This window comes from Mustela lutreola, chromosome X (genome assembly GCF_030435805.1).
Source record: "Mustela lutreola isolate mMusLut2 chromosome X, mMusLut2.pri, whole genome shotgun sequence".
NCBI lineage: Eukaryota > Metazoa > Chordata > Mammalia > Carnivora > Mustelidae > Mustela > Mustela lutreola.
The window spans coordinates 53,120,798-53,138,786 of NC_081308.1; the positions used below are offsets into that span (position 1 = coordinate 53,120,798).

Genomic DNA, 17,989 nt, shown 5'->3' on the forward strand with positions numbered 1-17,989 from the left:
CCTTTCTCACTCATGTCACCTCCCTGTGTTAGCCAAGCCTTGGAAGTGGTGACTTAGGAGGGAAGGGAAAGAAAGGCAGCCCCCGGCTCCTGATCCTGTCAAGTTCCTTACTCATCAGGAAGCCGAGGGCGGCAGGGTCGGTGGAACAGGTGTGAGTCCCCAGGTGAGGTAAAGACGGCAGAGCTGGTCTTGTGCAGGATTTCCACGGTTCTGATAAGAAGAGGGCACGTGGGTGTGCCCCAGCTGTGGAATCCCTGCGTGAATTATTTAACACTGACATTGCACCCTGCGAAGATGAATGGCAAAAATCATGCCCATAATCACATTTTAAAATTTTTATTTGCTTGGAATGACATTAAATGCAAATAGAAAACAGCAGCCATGCCCCTTCAGAAGACAGACCATGGAGGAAATGAGCTTTCTATTTTAGTACCTTTAACAAACACTTCCTCCCTGTTTTTGCCCAAAGGGCCCTATATCTTCATTTCGCATGGGGCTTGTAAATTATGTAGCCAGCCCTGGGGACAGCTGTGCAGTGTCTCAACGACCCAGTGTGGGGAATGGCAAGAGCCTCCCTCCTTGATACAGTAGTATTACACAAGCCCCTGAAGCTGAAACAGAACTTCAGGATAAAGTCTAGAAGGGAGGTCCTCAAATTTCTGAGTCATGGGTTGTCATAAACAAAATATCAACATCCGGGTGGCTTAGGCAACATACAATTTATTTTCTCATGGTTCTGGGCGCTGGAAGTCCAAGATCAAGGTGGCAATAGGGTTCGATTCTTCAAACGTCTCTCCTTGGCTTGCAGATAGCTGTGTTCTCCACTCTGTCTTCAAACGATTGTCCTTCAGTCTGTATTGTCTGTGTCTTAATCTCCTCTTCCTGTAAGCACACCAGTCCTGTTGGCTTGGTGCCCACCCCCAGTGAGCTCGTTTTCCCTTTATCACCTCTTTAAAAATCCCATCTCTGAATACTGCCACATTCTGAGATGCTGGGTGTTAGGACGTCAACGTAGGAATCTGGGGGCATCCAACTAAGCCCATAACAATAGTCAAAACTGGATCTGAAACTGAAATTTAGACACATTTTAAAATGCTAAAAGTGTATATATATAATTTTTGTGGTAGGCCTGAGATGGTTGGTAGGCTGAGATGTATTTGTAACCTTTGAGGGAAACATCCTTTGGAATGATCAAAGAGAGCTTCTATGTAATTCCAAACATCCACAATTAAACCCCAAGGCTTTCTAATTTGGAATTTGGCTGTTTTGTGCTTGGTGGCAACCAAAACCAGCCTAGGGCTTTTCTTTTGTTTTGGCAGAAAAGTAGGAGGCAGAGGACTTGAGCATTTAGACATCTTGCTGCTCTTTGGTTTAATCATACTCTACTGAGTTGCCCGAAACTAATTAAGCTCTTGGCTCTGTAGAGGAGAGATGATGTTCATTACATGTCATTGGCCACAATGTTCCTTTTTAAAATTGTTGTTAACATTTGTGTTATTTTTCAGTATAAGAGACAAGCTTTATCTTAGTTTGGGCTGATGTAACAAGAGCACCATAAACTAGGTGCTTTAAAGACATACTTATTTCTCTCAGTTCTGGAAGCTGGGAAGTCTACGGTCAAGACCCTGGAAGATTCCGTGTCTGTTCAAGTGCCCACTTCCTGGGTCACAGATGACCATCTTCTCCCTATAACCTCCAAGGTGGAGGGGGCGAGGGATCTCTGTGGAGTCTCTCTCATGGAGATACTAATCTCGCCCATGAGGACTCCACCCTCATGACCTAAACATCTCCCAAGGACCCCATCTCCTAGTTATGTCCCTTTGGACATTGAGTTTTCAACTTATGAATCCTGGAGAGTTACACTGTCTACAGTGAGCTTCATCAAATATCTTTTATGTTCAAGGCACTGTTTTTTGGCAAAATTAATCATTTCCTACACATCCTTTCAAGCAAGAGTATTTCTGCACTTTGCCTTCCTTTAGAACCTTTCTCTAGAGAGGATCCTAAAAAGTTCAGAAAAGACGCAGAAGAAACCTGCTGGTTAGCTCGTTTTTCACAGTAGAGCAGAATTCATTTTGAAGCAGGTTAATCTTAGAAATCCAGGCGAAGACAATTCGCTTGAAAATCATATCAAATGATCAGTTTTGTTAGTATGAGTAATAGTAACTATAAGATCAATAGAACAACTTTTTGTTCTACTGTGGGCCTACTGTGTGTTTTGTACCTCAGAGCACCTGAGTCGAACCATCTCGTGATCCTTTCAACAGCCCACTGAGGGTCACACTGTCTTCTCCTCCACGTTATGGATGAGCCTTAAGTCTGGGCCAGAAATGACACAACTTTCCCAAAGCCATATTGCTACTGAGGGGCCAGCTGGGATCTACGCCCACTCTGGTGCCAGAGCCTGTGATTTCAAACGTGGGCTGCACTAGCTGTTCAGAACAAAGGACTGTTCATGGGGGTGACACAGCAAACCTGTGAGACCCACCACCCTTTTCCCTAAGGTCATCCCGGTACAACCTGCAGTGATGGCCCGAGTTAAGCATTCGAACTTGGTGCTGCAGAGGGCGTGTTTTAGGGACAAGATTGCTGTTAAGGGGGTCTAATGAAGCCCAGAGGGAATGGAAGGAAACAGGACTTGGGGAAATATCTGGGTCCCTGGAGCAGTGATCTCCTTTTATTACTGTGCACTTCTCTTTCACAAAAATAAATAAATACATAAATACATACATACATACATACAAAAATATTTGCAGACATATCACCAATTTAAGCAAATTTTTGATAAATTATAGACTCTACTACTCTTCTAAATTATTATGCACATTATAAATGACATGCAAAAGATAAACAGTTAAATGAATGACATGAAATATGAATAAAACTTATAATATTTTCTTCCAGCCCCTTACTGGACTATTTCTCAAACTCCCTTTGGAGAAGACTTTTTAAAGATTTGTTTATTTATTTATTGAGAGAGAGAGAGAGAGAGAGACAACACATGTGTGTAAATGTGAGTAGGGGGGTGGGGCAAAGGGAAAAGGAGAGAAGCAGACTCCCCATTGAGCGCAGAGGCCTCACTAGGGCTCAATCCCATGACCCTGAGATCATGACTTGAGCCAAACATTTAATCAACTGAGACACCCAGGTTCCCTGGAGAAGACTTTTTAAGAAAGAGATAGGACACTTGGATTTATAGCAATAATTCCTAGAATTAATCTTTAAAAGTGGGAAGATAGAAATTTTTTTTTAATTTTTAAAGATTTTTTTAATTTATTCATAAGAGATGGGAGGCAGAGGCAGAAGCAGGCTTCCCGCAGAGCAGGAAGTCCAGAGTGGGACTTGATCCCAGGACCTGGGATGGTGACCCGAGCTGGAGATAGACGCTGGAAATACTGATAAACCAAACTTTAGGGGAAAATACTGAACTTTACTGGAAAGATGAAGCAGAACAACAGCATATGGCAGCAACATGAGTTTTAGATAGCTGTTGGTCACCCAGAAGGCTTAAGATGGAAAGAAAAACAAAAGGCTGTAGTGACCCAAAATTGTCTGAGTTGTGTAATTGGACCCAGGAACTACCGGGTGACATAAAGATTTGTTTATTTATTACACGGACAGCGCCATGTGGGGACAGAGCGAGGGGGAATGAGAATTCCATACAAACATGTGAGTGGCTCTTCTCCCATCTCCAGGGGGAAGGAAGAGATTGGGTTTACTCCAGTAAGCATGGTGATGAGTTGGTGAGGTAGGTTGACTAGATGTCTGGACACCTTAAAAAGCCAGCTAAGGGGGCTTCCTGGCCATCTTTTCAGTGTCTTATTGAAAGCTTGTCATGTGCAAGACTTTCTTTTAACAGGTTGCCAGGTGAATTGATGTACAAATCAGACTACCGGCCGCCATGTGTCATTGCTCAGGTGGTCCATGACACAATGTCCTGCAACTAAGGAGATGCACTTAGCATTACAGACATCGTTCTGTCTTTGTTATTTTGAAATTTAGAAAATATCTTATTAATTTGTTCACTCCAAAGAGGTAATTTATTGCTTACGATGACCGTCTTTTGGTAGAGGACACAAAACTGCTTTCTTTGTTATGAAAATCAATGTGTTACACCAATTTTCTGAAAGATGGAAATGAAGTGCCTCCTTCCAGCTGGGTCAGGACATAAGTGTACCCTATGTATTGGTTTTTCAATAGAGTCCATTTACAGAATGTACATGTCTCTCAATACAGAAGACATTTGCTCACATTTATGTGTAGAATATTCCCGAACCTGGTCCAGGTTGCGGATGAAACCGTCACTCTGACTGGCAAGGCATAACGAAGAAGAGTTTTCCTGTAAACAATATGTGGTCATGGAAGGAATCAGCACTGCAATTCGTGGCTGATTCCAAAGGCTCTAAGAGGTGGTAGATGCACAGGCAAAGTGGTGACTTTTGCAGAGGAAGCAGGCTGGGGAGAGATAGCAAAACAGAAGTTTGAGAGGGCCCTAAAATCTCCTCCTGTGGGATTATTGGCCATTGAGCTTGAGAAAGGCTATGGTGAAAACTTGAAAGAGCATCAGATCAAACACTTGGCCACTGGAGGTTGAAACTGACATGAGCAGCACTATCTCTATTCTTGACCCAAGGCCATAGGATGACAAGCTTTGCTTTTTCAATGTGGCCTCATGTCTCTATACTGCCCTATAAAGAAATTAATACAAATAAATGCTGAGTGTGTAAAGTGTAAGCAGAGCACCCCTTGGCCATTTCCTAAGTTTTGTCCACTCCGAAGTGAGTATCACTTTGGTGAGTGCATTGCAGGAAATGGCCTTAATCATCAATGGCATACCCCCACTCCAGAGTGATATAAAAAGCAATCTGCACCTCCTTCCTGATTTGTCTGTAATGAAACTTGCTTTCCTCAGGTCCCAGCATTCGAGGCAGATAAATATGTTCCCTTTCGTTGGCTCTTACTCATACTTCAGCAAGATTTCCCATGTGCTTTCCTTGGCTGGCTGGGAAACTGGACCACAATTTATGGCATCTTAGGGGACAGGCATGTAGAATTCCAGTGGGATCCCGGAACAGAACCTAATTGGAGATTAGAGACCATTGCGGTGCAAAGCTTTTCTTTGAGATCGAAAGAGGTGCATGTTATGCAAATATTAGCAAGTGTAAGTTCACACTCTCTATTGAAAATTTATAGACTCATTATGGTCAAGAAGGCTGGAAGATAAGTAGATTTTGGGAAAGATGCAGGTAAATTCAGGGAGGTGGCAAATTACCCCAGGTGAAGGAGAATGGTGAAAGAATATGGCCCAAACTTTTTAAAAAGATTTTATTCATTTATTTGACACACAGAGAGCCAGAAAGCACAAGTGGGGGGAATGGCAGAGGGAGAAGGAGAAGCAGGCTCCCCGCTGAGCAGGGAGGCAAGTGTGTGGGACTCGATCCCAGGACCCTGGGATCATGACCTGAGCTGAAGGCAGACACAAGCGACTGAGCCACCCAAGCGCCCCCTGGCTCCAATTTCCAAAGATGGTGTATGAGATACCTTTGGTGGGAAAGAATGAAGATCAGCAACTGTCCTTGATTCTGCTTCTCAGGAAGGCATTGTGATGTGGTGCCCAGGACTTTGGAGACAGACACATGCTTGGTGCCCTCTGGCTCTGCCGCTAAAGCAACACCTTCCAGAGGGCAGCTGCAAGCACCGGGTGGCGTCACACAGGGTCAGACCAGGGAGGTACTCAGCCACGTACCCCTCCACCATCCTGCTGGGTTTGAAAGAGCGCTATCAAAGTCCCTGCTGCCAAAGGACCATCCAGAGTGACATGTCCCATGGGGCACGCCGGCATTCCTTTACCCCTTCAGGTTATTGGCAGCAAGGCTGGAAATTTTTTAAATTGCCTGGGAAAATGATAGCAAACGGCTCCAAAAAGGAGTTTCAAAACACAGACTTCATACTATGTTTAGAGTACATTTCATTCATTTGGCAGGTACTGACAGGGTGCTTAAGTGCCAGGGGCTGCTGCATTAGAAACGGACTTGAGAAGTTAACAGGAGGGGGCTCCAGCCCTCAACCAGCACAAAGTGGATCAATGGACGCAAGTGACAGACAGAGCACTGTGACGGGGAGTACTAGGTGCTCTCATAAGAAGGGTGTGCCAGGAGCTAAGGGAACACTCGGGGGGAGCCAGCACCAACACTCGGGGAGAGCTGTGGGAAACATGATGGATGCAGATGGCTCCAGGGTGAACCAGAGAACTGCTCAGATCCCTGTTTCTTAACAGCTCCAAGTGCCCATTGCTTCAGAGTGGAGGCTGGGCGAGCAGGGAGCTGGGGTGGGCACAGCGATGCCTGAGTTCTGACCTGCAGCCCCTGTGCTGTTTCACCTGTCCCTTTAGGAGTACAATGACATAGGATGTCACCAACGTAGGATCTACCCCTGCATCCTGGTACTGGGAAATCACGCGAGGGCTGAGGAGCTGAAAGCAAGAGTTGGTAGTTCCAGTAATGTGTACAGGGTTTTAAGAAACTATACACGGGAAAATATCCGGTCTTGTTTGCATGTGTTTGTATCATGCTCAATTTTTAACTGCAATCCTCCTTTTACCTTCTTCCATGTTGTTAAGACTCTCCTCTCCTCACCGCTGCCTTTGTCCCTATAATACCTGTTGACAGCCTGGTGCTCATCCATGAGCTCATTCGCCTCTATCCATGCATGCATGGGGCTCTGTCACTATGGCTCATTTTATCTACCTCTTGATCTAGTGCTTCCTAGTTAATAATCCCTCCTGAATAACGTCCTTCTGTTTTTATCTTCATTTTTATAAAGAATGGCTGCTCACCTTTTATCAGGTGCCTTTATTTTCTATCAAATGCATTTATGGTCTTAAGAGTTTATTCACAGTTAATTTAGTGATGAGGTAAATCTTATTGATTTTCTGGTCTTGAGCTCCCTTTATTTTCCTGGAATGAATCCAAGTTGGTCTCAGGATATAGTCCTTTGATAGATGCCTGACTTCTGTTATTTGCTAACATTAGTTCAGTTTCTGTTAACTAATCTGTCCTAAGCCAGATGTGTTCATAGCTTCCCCGTTCCTCCCTCTCAGGTTTGGGTATTAACATTGTGCTCAGCTTCATCAAGTGAATTGACTTATTATTGTTTAATTGCCTGTTGCCATTTAACAGTAGAATGACAGCTATCCAGCTGCAAACCTGTCTGATCTTGGAACTCATCTTCTGAATTTTCCATTCTTGAATCATTTGGATGATTTGGTTTTCCTAGGAAATCATCGTTTCTTCTAGGTTATCATATTGATTAGTATAAAGTGCCTTGCAGTTTAGTGATTCTTTTATATTATGCATTTGCTTTTATATCTCTGTTCCCAATCCTTATCTGTTTTGCAACTCTCTCTCTCCCTGTCTCTGTCCCCTCCTCCCTGAAACCCCCCTTTCCCCATCCCCCTTCCCTCTCTCCCCACCTCCTCCCACACCCCATCTTCCCCCTCTCTTATCCTTAATAGGACATGTGAAGTTTTTTTTTTATTATTTCATTAGTCTTTCATAGAAACAACTTTGAGTTTATTTGCCCCTCATATTTTTTATTAGTTTAAAAATTTATCTTTATTATAATTACTTCCTTTCTTTTGATTGAGCTGCCCTTTTCTGATGGGTTTAAATGAGTAGTTTCTTTAATTCAAAAAAATGTTTGAAATTGAAGACATTTGACACTGAAGTGTCCTTAGAGTATAACTTCTGGTGTCTTCTTTAAGTTTTGGTATGAAATAGTCTCCTTTCCATTGCTTTCAAGATTTTCTTCAGTTGTCTTATGATTTCTTCTTTGACTGAAAACTGTATTTCTTAACGTGTATGTAGTTTCAATTTTTTGTTACCAGGTTATCTAATTCTGATTCTACTGGATTGTGATCAAAGAACTGTTCTTTAAATCTTTAATTTGGAAGGCTTGTAAAGGTTTCCTTTGTTGTCTAGTATGCAATTAATCTTTACAAATATGGCTTTTCTTAGGTGTAAGAAAGAAATGTTTTCCGAGGGAAATAAGGATGTCTATTTTCTTTTTTTTAAAAGATTTTATTTATTTATTTGACAGAGATCACAAGTAGGCAGAGAGGCAGGCAGAGAGTGAGAGAGAGGAGGAAGCAGGCTCCCCACAGAGCAGAGAGCCCGATGTGGGGCTCGATCCTAGGACCCTGGGATCATGACCTGAGCCGAAGGCAGAGGCTTTAACCCACTGAGCCACCCAGGCGCCCCAGGATGTCTATTTTCTGTGTGTCCTTGTTTTTCCCTCCTTCTAGTAGATACTCCCATTTGAAAAGCTAAAATTTTACGTTGTTATTGCATTTTTAGAGTCTTTAGGTATTATGTTGTTAGAGGTATACCTGCTTATACCTTTTACATCTTCTTTCCAAACTCTGCCTTTAAAAATGTCCCTCTTCATCTTAGTACCTATAACTTTAGACCCAACTTGTCTGCGATGAATTTTGCCATTCTGGCTTTCTCTTTTGCATGGTATGTCCTCACCTGATACATTCTCAATCCCTTTTGCATTTTAAGTATGTTTCTTGAACAGCGTGGATCTGTAACCCCCTCATAGGCGCTTTAATAGAAAAAGTCAGTCTGTACACATTTAAATTAATGATAAACAGTCATGATCTTATTCCTCCCATCTTATTTTGTTTGTTTTTATTTTCCCCATTTTTGATGTTTTTAATCAAGTTCATTCTTTTTCTACTTGATAAATATAGAAGTTCTTTGCATTTTTTGATGACAGCTTAATTGAGATATAATTCACAGGCCATACCACTCACCATCTAATGTGGGCAATTTAATGGCTTTCACTATAGTTAACTATACTATACTGAACTACTTACACATTTTCATCATCCTCAAAAGAAAACTTTAGCCATCACCACCAGTCTTAGGCAACCCCTAATCTACTTTCGGTCTCTGAAGATTTAGATATTCTAGAAATTCCATATAAATCAAATCATGCAATATGTGGTCTTCTGTGACTGACTTCTCTCAATCAGCAGAATGTTCTCAAGGCTCCTCTGTGTTGTGGCACATATCAAAATTCTAATCCTTTTCAAGGCCGAATAATATTCCACTGGCTGGATGGATCACATTTTATTTATCTGTTCATCAGTTGATGAACATCTGGGTTGTTCTCACCTTTTTGCTATTACGAATAAACCCTAAACCTTCATGCACAAGTTTTTGTGTGGGCATAGTTTTTTTCTTGGCTCTATACACAGGAGTGATATTGGTGTGTCATATGGCAACTCTGTGTTCAGCATTTTGAGGAGCTACTAAACCGTTTCTAATGTGGCTGCACCATTTTCCAAGCCCACCAGCAATTTACAGGTTCAAGCTCTTCACATCCTTCCAACACCTGCTTTTGGGTTTTTTGATAGTAGCCATCCAAGTGGGTGGGAGGTGGTATCTCACAAGGGTTTTGATTTGCATTTCCTGAATGATTAGTGATGTTGAGCATATTTTCTCGTGCTTATTGTCCCATATATTTTATATATACCTTATATGTATCTTAAATATATATTATATATTTCATATTTTATTTATATTTAAATACATATTTAAGAATGTAAATATATTTACATAAATATGTTTATATAAATATACGATAATGTAAAATATATTTATATATACATTTATATATTAATGTATACATTTGAATATTGGAGAAATGTGTATTCAAGTTCTTGCTCATTTTTTTAAAAAATTTTATTTATTTATTTGACAGAGATTTATTGAGAGAGATCACAAGCAGGCAGAGAGGCAGGCAGAGAGAGAGGAAGAAGCAGGCTCCCTGCTGAGCAGAGTGCCCGATGCGGGACTCGATCCCAGGACTCCGAGTTCATGACCTGCGCCAAAGGCAGCAGTTTAACCCGCTGAGCCATCCAGGCGCCCCTCTTTGCTCATTTCTTAACTGGGTTGTCTTTTTATTTGAGTTGTAAGAATTCTTCACACAGTCTGAATGCATGTTCCTTATATATGACCTGCAAATATTTTCTCCCATTTAGTGGCTTGTCTTTTGACTTTGTCAATGGGGTCCTTGGAAGCACAAAACTGGGACATTTTGGTTGAGTCCCATTTATTTGTTTATTATTTTTTTTAAGTTGCTTGTACTTTGGTGTTATGGCTGAGGAGCCGTTGTTAGATTCAAGACCACTAACATTTACCTTTGTGTTTTCTTCTGAAAACTTTATTATTTTATTTTATTTTTATTTTTTAAAAGATTTTATTTATTTATTTGAGAAAGAGACAATGAGAGAGAGCATGAACGAGGAGAAGATCAGAGGGAGAAGCAGATTCCCTGTGGAGATGGGAGCCTGATGCAGGACTCGATCCGGGAACTCTGGGATCATGACCTGAGCAGAAGGCAGCCGTTCAACCAACTGAGCTACCCAGGCATCCCGAACTTTATCATTTTAATGCTTACATTTATGTCTTTGATGCATTTGGGGTTATTTTCTCTGTATGGTGTGAGGCAGGACTCCCGTTTCATTATTTGCATGTGGCTGCTTGGGAGTAAAATACTGTTCTTACCCCCATTGAATTGTTTGGCACCCTTGTCAAACATTAGTTGACTGTAATTTATTTTCCTTTTTTTTTTCCCCATTGAGGCATTTCATGTGCCATGTATATTATATTTCTACGAAAAAGGAATCCAGGATTTTCCCTCCTGCCTGGAGTCTTCCTTCTTCATGGTGCATGATGCCAGAAAAATTTTTCCATGCAGTGAAACCAAACTGAGGGGATGGAAATATTCTGCCACTTTTCCAGATCTTTCAGTTATACAATTCTAGGGCTGGTCATGCCACACTTGTTTAACTTGCCCGTGAGGCTCACAGCAGTTTTCCCAGCTCTGTGGTCATCAATAATTTCAAACTTGCCAATGTACTCATGCTTCGTCATCACAGTCAGGAAATGGGACGATGACTTTGGTGCAGGGCCTCCTAAGAACCTGGCCTTCGCCTCCCCTTTCAGCAGTGTTAATGTTCTTGAGGGCATCTGTGGGACATTTGTTCACACTGTTACTGCAGCACGAAAAGATGGCAGAAAAAGCTTTTTTCCCTTTTATTAATATTTGGTCTTGTTCTCCTTCCCTTTCTCATAACCGAATGCATATTTCCCCTCCATCATTTGAAAACTGCATACTGTTCACCAGCTGTTTTCCCCAGAACGAGACCTTGTGTATCAAGAATCCTTATTTCACGGTTATTATACACAATCTTAAAGATTTATGACTGTCCTCTTATTTTACACATGCATACACATGAAGCACTAAATACGGACTTTATCTGAATGGCTAAATGTTGACCAAGACAGAAGCCAGTTGTAGTGGGAACTTCTAGGATAAAGATATAGTCTGAAGTTTTTGTTCTTTAAAAAAAGCCTTCATGGGGCGCCTGGGTGGCTCAGTGGGCTAAAGCCTCTTGCCTTCAGCCCAGGTCATGATCCCAAGGTCCTGGGATCAAGCCCCGCATTGGGTTATCTGTTCAGTGGGGAGCCTGCTTCCCCCTCTCTCTGCCTGCTTCTCTGCCTATTTGTGATCTCTGTCTTTCAAATAAATAAAATCTTTTAAAAAAAAGGTCTTCATATTTTATTAAAAATTTTAGGTGTCCAAATTCAAAAGGTTAATAATATAGTACAATAATAATTATAATAATAATAATAATAATATCATCTAATAATAATATAATAATTTCTCCTGCATAGTCACTGCTGCACACTAGTAAAATGAGATGTTTCTTTTCTTTTCTTTTTTTTCTTTTTTAAAGATTTAATTTATTTTATTTATTTGACAGACAGAGATCACAAGTAGGCAGAGAGGCAGGCAGAGAGAGAAGGAGGGAAATGGGCTCCCCACTGAGCAAAGAGCCCGACGTGGGGCTTGATCCCAAGAGCCTGAGATGACCCGAGCCAAAGGCAGAAGCTTAACCCACCCAGGCGCCCCGAGATGTTTATTTTCATTTGGGATTATGGAGGGGCAAGGTGTTTTTGGCTCTCCTGCTGAATTAGGGACTCCTGTCAGTATTGTCTCCACCTTTTTCCCTAATAGTAGCTCTGGAAGATGAAGACGTCCCTCCATCTCCCAGACATGAGGGTTTGACCAGAACATGGGATGGTATAAGCTCATTGACATAGTCTCATGAACTAAGCCCTGGTTTATTGGCCACAGTCGTTCTCCAAGTATTTTCAGGAGTAAACTTCAGGTGTTGCCCTTACTCTAATTTTTCTTTCTGAGATTTCTGACTGCAATCGCTACTTCCTGCAGTCACTCGAGGAGAAACGAGGCATGTGGCAGCGCAACAGTGTGTTTTTCTTTCAAGATGACAGAATCACTCTTGATTTCTATATGCATCCCAGATTTTCATATACGAACATGGATTTTGGTGTCTACCCTGAGGAGATGATACATACGGTGTGAGGCACACCTGTATTCTCATGACACGTCACCTGGGTTACCCAGAACTTTCTGGGCCCGGCAGAAAGGCAGAAACCCGGGTGAATTCCTCATTGTTCCAGCAGGCTGTCAGCCCTCAAAGGCCTTCTGGATGTGTTTGTGCATCGCAGTGTCTGCTGTGTAAGATACAGAAAGAGCACAGTAGTTCAGGGGGGAAATATTTAGGAACACATTTTCCAGGAGGAACCAGGATTCAGTTTGGGTGACTCTTGATCATTTTTCATCTTCTGACGACTGAAAGTGGTAGTTAGTCTACAGTCATGGTTTTAACATGCATTTCGAATGTAATGTTAGTTTCCATCAACATAAAACTATAAGAACTGTCTTCCTAAAGGGCATTCGTGTAAGGCCCGTTATTTTCCAGCTTGATTAATGAAAACAAAATTTTTCTGTAATGCTTTCTTCCTACTCTGTATTAGTTTTCAGGACTGGATTGAAAGTGATTTATTGTGGATAGGGTTATACCTGCTCGTGGAATTTTTTTCTGTTCCTGGGTTTTTAAAGGTGGCAGAGTTGACTTTCTGATTTTAATTCATCTTCACTAGATGAAGAATTCACAAATAGGACTTTTTCTTGAAATAATCATAGCCTGGGGGCGCTTGGGTGGGTCAGGTCATGATCTCAGGGTCCTGGGATCGAGTCCCACATCGGGCTTCCTGCTCAGTGGGGAGCCTGCTTCACTCTTTGCCTCCCCCTCTGCTTATGCTTTCTCTAATAAGTAAATAAATTAATAACCTAAAAAAAAAGTAGTTGTATTTGACTGGAGCTTCATGTGGAGTGACAGATCAACAGAAAGACAAAGGGATATGAGACAGGAAGCAATGAAGGAAAACACAGAGGCGCACAGTACAGACAGATGTTCCTCAGCTTATGACGGCCTCGGCTTCTAATAAACCCACTATTCAGCTGGAAATCTCTTTAGTTGAAAATGCATGGAAAACACCTAAGCGACTGAACATCAGAGTTTAGCCCCGCCAACCTTAAATGTGTTGAGAACACTTACAGTATTGCACAGTTGGGCAAAATCCTCTAACACAAAGCCTATTTCACAATAAAGTGTCTGGTATCTCATGTAACTTACTGAACACTGCACTGAAAGCCAGAACAGGATGGTTCAAGTGTGTTGGTTGCTGACCCTCGTGATCACGTGGTTTGCCTGGGGGCTGTGCTCACTGCCCCTGCCCAGCATTACAAAAGAGGTCCCTACTGTAGATCGCCAGCCTGGGAAAAGATCCAAACTAAATGCATATCACTTCTGCACTATTATAAAAAGTCAAAAAACCATAAACTGAACCAAGGTGAAGTCAGGGATCTTCTGTACCAGGTGTGTTAGGGAAGGTCAAGCGCTCCTGTCTGGCCAGGAACCATAGTGGTATGGGGGGAAAGTTGCACAGTAGAAAGTTCTACAGCGGAGAACCACTAGGACTCAAGCACCAAGGGTCACAGGTTGCGCCAGGAAGACTGGATGCTCCTCTGTGGGCGATGAGAAGCCATGAGCGACTCAGAAAGGCTGCAGAGCTCTGGGCAGGTGGGACAGCTGAGGGCTGCAATGAAGAGGGACAGGTGGAGCTGGGAGACCAGGTGGGGAGAGCCCGCTACCCTCGAACAAAAGGCGACAAAGGTCTGGACTGGGATGACGGAGATGGTGGAAGGTAATGGGATATTCATGAAACAGAACTGGAAAGCCATGGAAATGAAATAAGAGAGGGAGGGAAAACCGAACATGACTTTAATTGCCATCAGTATAAAACGTGTTGAATTAAAATGAATTGGTATTTCTAGACCGATGATGACATCACAATAATGGAAGGAAACCAATTTTGATTTTGAACCTGGTTAAGGAGAAAGTATAGAAAAGAGAAAAGCAGAGGCTCTGGAGTCACACAAATGTCACCGTTGAGATTCGTCCCCACTCTTCATTCCCTTTCCCTGTAAACCCAGGCAAGCGACACCTGCCTCACAGCACTGGTAACAAATAGGGAAGAGCACACGTTCCCGGGTCAGACAGGACAGCCAGGGATCAGCGGCACATGAGGAGGTGACAGGTGGTCACTAAACTTAGCTCGGGTGCATACACAGCAGTTTACGTCACCTTGAGATGGCTCCTCCTGTGACCTCTCAAAGAAGGTGGCAGTGGTGAGGAATGAACTTCAGGAGCTTATTAGCATACATGATCTTCAGGCCGTCCGGATGAGACTCAACGATCTGCTCTACAATCACCTAGCAGAAGGAAGAGCGTTTTATTTTTATTTATTTATTTATTTGTTTGTTTGTGTTTTTGCTTGTTTTTAAAGCACCTACAAGAGAAGTATGAACTATACACTACAGAGAAAAGAATCGAGTAAATCTTAAAAATGCACTTCGTCCTTCCTCCTCCCCACTCAGTATGCTTTCTAAACAGGAGGTAAGTAACAACGACACAAAAATCTAGGTCCAGGGATTTGGAAATACTGCTCCAACCCTGGGGGACACAGAGGCTGAGGGACAGAGACTGGCCTGAAGCTAAAACATCACACACACTCATCTGCTTCCCTTCTGAGCTTAAAAGCGAAATACTGTATCTGCAGACAACAGCTCTGTACCATCTTCACCCTGGCCTTATCCTCTACTGTCTCCAGAACAGGGAAAGGGCTGAGATGGAAAGTGATGGAAGAAAACACATCTTATTTTGCTTTAGTATTTTATTTTTTTGGTGAGGCTGAGTTGCAGGAGGTGAATGACAAGCATACAAACTTAAAATACAAACGTGGCCACAGTTCATTTAACGACACGGAAGCATAAAGTACTTCCCTAATTTAGCATATTAGATTCAGTTCAATGAAAAGGGCATAAATTAAATACCTAAAATATTTTCATTTAGTGACAAAGAATAATGTGATCTTTTTCACCCCCACAGAGAGAGCTATGAACTATAATAGGATACATACAAAGAACTGACAGATCATTTACTTTTAGTAGTCCTAATGAAGCTGAGAAGATTACTGAAATTAATCCTTCAATTTCACTTCTATCACTGGGATACTGTCCCGTTTTAAAACTGGAAGCCTTTCATCCTGAAGTCATGGTGGGTAGCTTTATACTTACCGGACAGAAAGAATACTCGCACTGGCAGGTGACTGGAAGAAAGCCCTCAAACGCTGAGACTGGTTTCATGACTTCTGTCAGCCTGAACTAGATGAAACCGACGCTCTCTAAATGGGAAGCTGCTGATTGCTGGCGGCCTCACACGGTGAAGCCCATTATCCGGCCGCTCAGAGGCACGATACACTGACTCCCTGTATTTAACTGTATCCTCATAGGTCAAGAACACTGGGTAACCAAGTTCTGGACTTAAGGTACTACCCTGCTAACTCGCCCTTAAAAGCCCTTTATCTTTGAATATTCCCTCCCTCCCACCTTCCTAGCCTGGCAAACTCCCCCATGGTCTTCAAGACTTAGGCCACATCAATTCTGCGAAGATGCCTCCCCTCACGGACTTTCCCTGAGCACAGAGCTGTCTTCCACCTCCTCCAGTGGGCATGGGCGCCTTGGTGGGGTCACGCTTTGGGCAACTTCATTGACATATAACTTAGGGAAATGGAAATTGACCTGAAAATGTTCTGATCCGTACCTTCTTCCTAGGCAAGTCCCTCACCCCTACTAAATTAAGATGATCCCTAAGCTATGGCATCACTGGAAGAGACCAGAGTGCATGCCTGATTCCTGGCATGCTGATGGGCACCAAGCGGGACCAACCTTTTCTTACAACCAGAAGAGCAGGAACTAGGAGCATCTTCAAGGAAGAGCCCTGAGCTCTCTCGCACCCAGTCAAGAAATGAAGCCAGATTAGATGCTCTGTGTTTGCGGAATGAGGTGCATAGGGGCACAAACTTCATCCATGTACGGTTTCACCAGTACTTGATCGACTAACGCCTCTGCATCCCGTGTCTTGTCAATTGTAGCGTAAGTCCGGAGGCAGTGCCATATGATGTCCACATTGGAAGTCTGAAGCCCTTCTAGCAGCAGGCCTCCCAGGGACTGCTGCAGCATGGCCATAATGTGGGCTATACGCTGCAAGAACAGAGAGACCAGGAAAGAAGGTCCAGGCACAACAGTTTCTAAAAGCTCAAATATATGTGTATAATTTATATACATATGTGTTATATATATAAAGCGAGCCTCTAATTCTACCAGAATATATGTAAGACTAAAATCCCAACATTTCCTAGAGAATAACAATCAATCTCTACTCCCCATGATTGCTTTCTTTCTTTTTTTTTAAAAAGGTTTTTATTTGTTTATTTGTCGAGAGAGAGCACAAGCACACAAGGAGGCACAGGCAGAAAGAGAAGCAGGCTTCCTGCCAAGAAAGGAGCCCAAGGTGGGACTCAATCCCAGGACCCTGGGATCATGACCTAAGACAGAGGCAGTGGCTTAACTGACTGAGCCACTGAGGCGTCCCCTCCCTATGATTTCTTTGAAAGTAAGTTGGCTTCATCAAAGTGAAGTTTAGACAATTACTGAACGACAAAAAGTTATTTGCCTCTTAAGCTACGGAGTAAATCTGACAAACGTGCATTTAAACCCAGTCAAAGGCTTTGGATAAATGAACTCTGACTACATCATATGATGTGTCAAGTTACATGAAATTCAGAATTAATTTTACTTGCACAGTTTGGAGACTACGCTTGTGTCTTTACACAAAATCTATCTAGCGTGACATAATGGAAGCAGGGTCCCAAGCAAGAGACACTGAAAAAAAAATTCAAAGCTAGCTTCAAAATCCTATAGAGTAGCAATTATCAGGGGGCAATGCTAGGTCAAACCAAAATCATCCAGGAAATTCGCAAACAGCAAATTGAAAATCGAAACCAACACTTACTGGTCTTACTTTGTCCAGAAGAGGCAGGCCTTTGCTCTGAACAGCATGAAACTGTAACTGGTTAAATTCTGTGGCAATTCTCTCCAAAATCTCTCTAGTCCAGAGAGGGCTAGTAGAGACAATTAGAGAAGTGTAATTCCCAAAGTTAAAACCTGCCACCCCCACCGCCCCCCATGCCACCTGCACCTGCATGCCATCAATTTTCAGGACAAACTGTCTGTGCAGCAGGCCCCAGGTGCGAGGGGTGAGGAGCGGGGAGGTCGTAGAAGCCACTGACGCAGCCTGGCCCAGGCCACAGGGCCCAGGCAAGGGGATGGAGCTATTTTAGGTCAGTGTGGGTACAACTGCAAGTTTCCATCACGTTCCTCGGGCTCTCCCATTCGTGCCCTTCTTCTCCCTTCTTTTCCCATTCTCTAACCCCCTCCTCTCTCTTTCCCTGTCCTACCGTTCATACCCGCATCCCCCTCTTCTTCTCCGCCTGCCTCATTCTCCCTCCCAAGTACCTCCCCAGTACTAACTACTGCTGTCTCCTCAATCAGCTAAAACTGACCGCCTAGCAGCAACCTGGGAAATCGCTCAGAGCAGCGGACTCCAAGTTTACATTTACCCAATGGGAGAAAGAGCAAGCTCGGT

General features: G+C 42.8%; 1 protein-coding gene and 1 long non-coding RNA gene across 2 annotated transcripts; both read right to left on the reverse strand.

The window, feature by feature from the left end:
• Positions 1-700: 700 nt before the first annotated feature.
• On the reverse strand, positions 701-14,768 carry LOC131821452 (uncharacterized). Its single transcript, XR_009349912.1, has 4 exons — positions 14,588-14,768; positions 5,542-5,758; positions 4,252-4,339; positions 701-1,069 (listed from the first exon to the last, which is right to left on the reverse strand). It is a non-coding gene; the product is annotated as an uncharacterized LOC131821452 (long non-coding RNA).
• A 1,289-nt stretch (positions 14,769-16,057) lies between these two features.
• On the reverse strand, positions 16,058-17,988 carry LOC131821450 (conserved oligomeric Golgi complex subunit 2-like). Its single transcript, XM_059157560.1, has 2 exons — positions 17,357-17,988; positions 16,058-16,545 (listed from the first exon to the last, which is right to left on the reverse strand). The coding sequence occupies exons 1-2, from the start codon at positions 17,546-17,548 to the stop codon at positions 16,321-16,323; spliced, it is 417 nt and encodes a 138-aa protein (XP_059013543.1). The 5' UTR covers positions 17,549-17,988; the 3' UTR covers positions 16,058-16,320.
• Between the last annotated feature and the right edge of the window lies 1 nt (position 17,989).

What these genes read in the sequence shown, in the direction of transcription:
- LOC131821450 (XM_059157560.1), bottom strand. Translation starts at nt 17,548, where the DNA reads ATGCAGGTGCAGGTGGCATGGGGGGCGGTGGGGGTGGCAGGTTTTAAC. An exon ending in TTCTGGACAAAGTAAGACCA is followed by an intron (nt 16,546 to 17,356) that starts GTAAGTGTTGGT and finishes CTGTTCTTGCAG; the next exon opens with CGTATAGCCCACATTATGGC.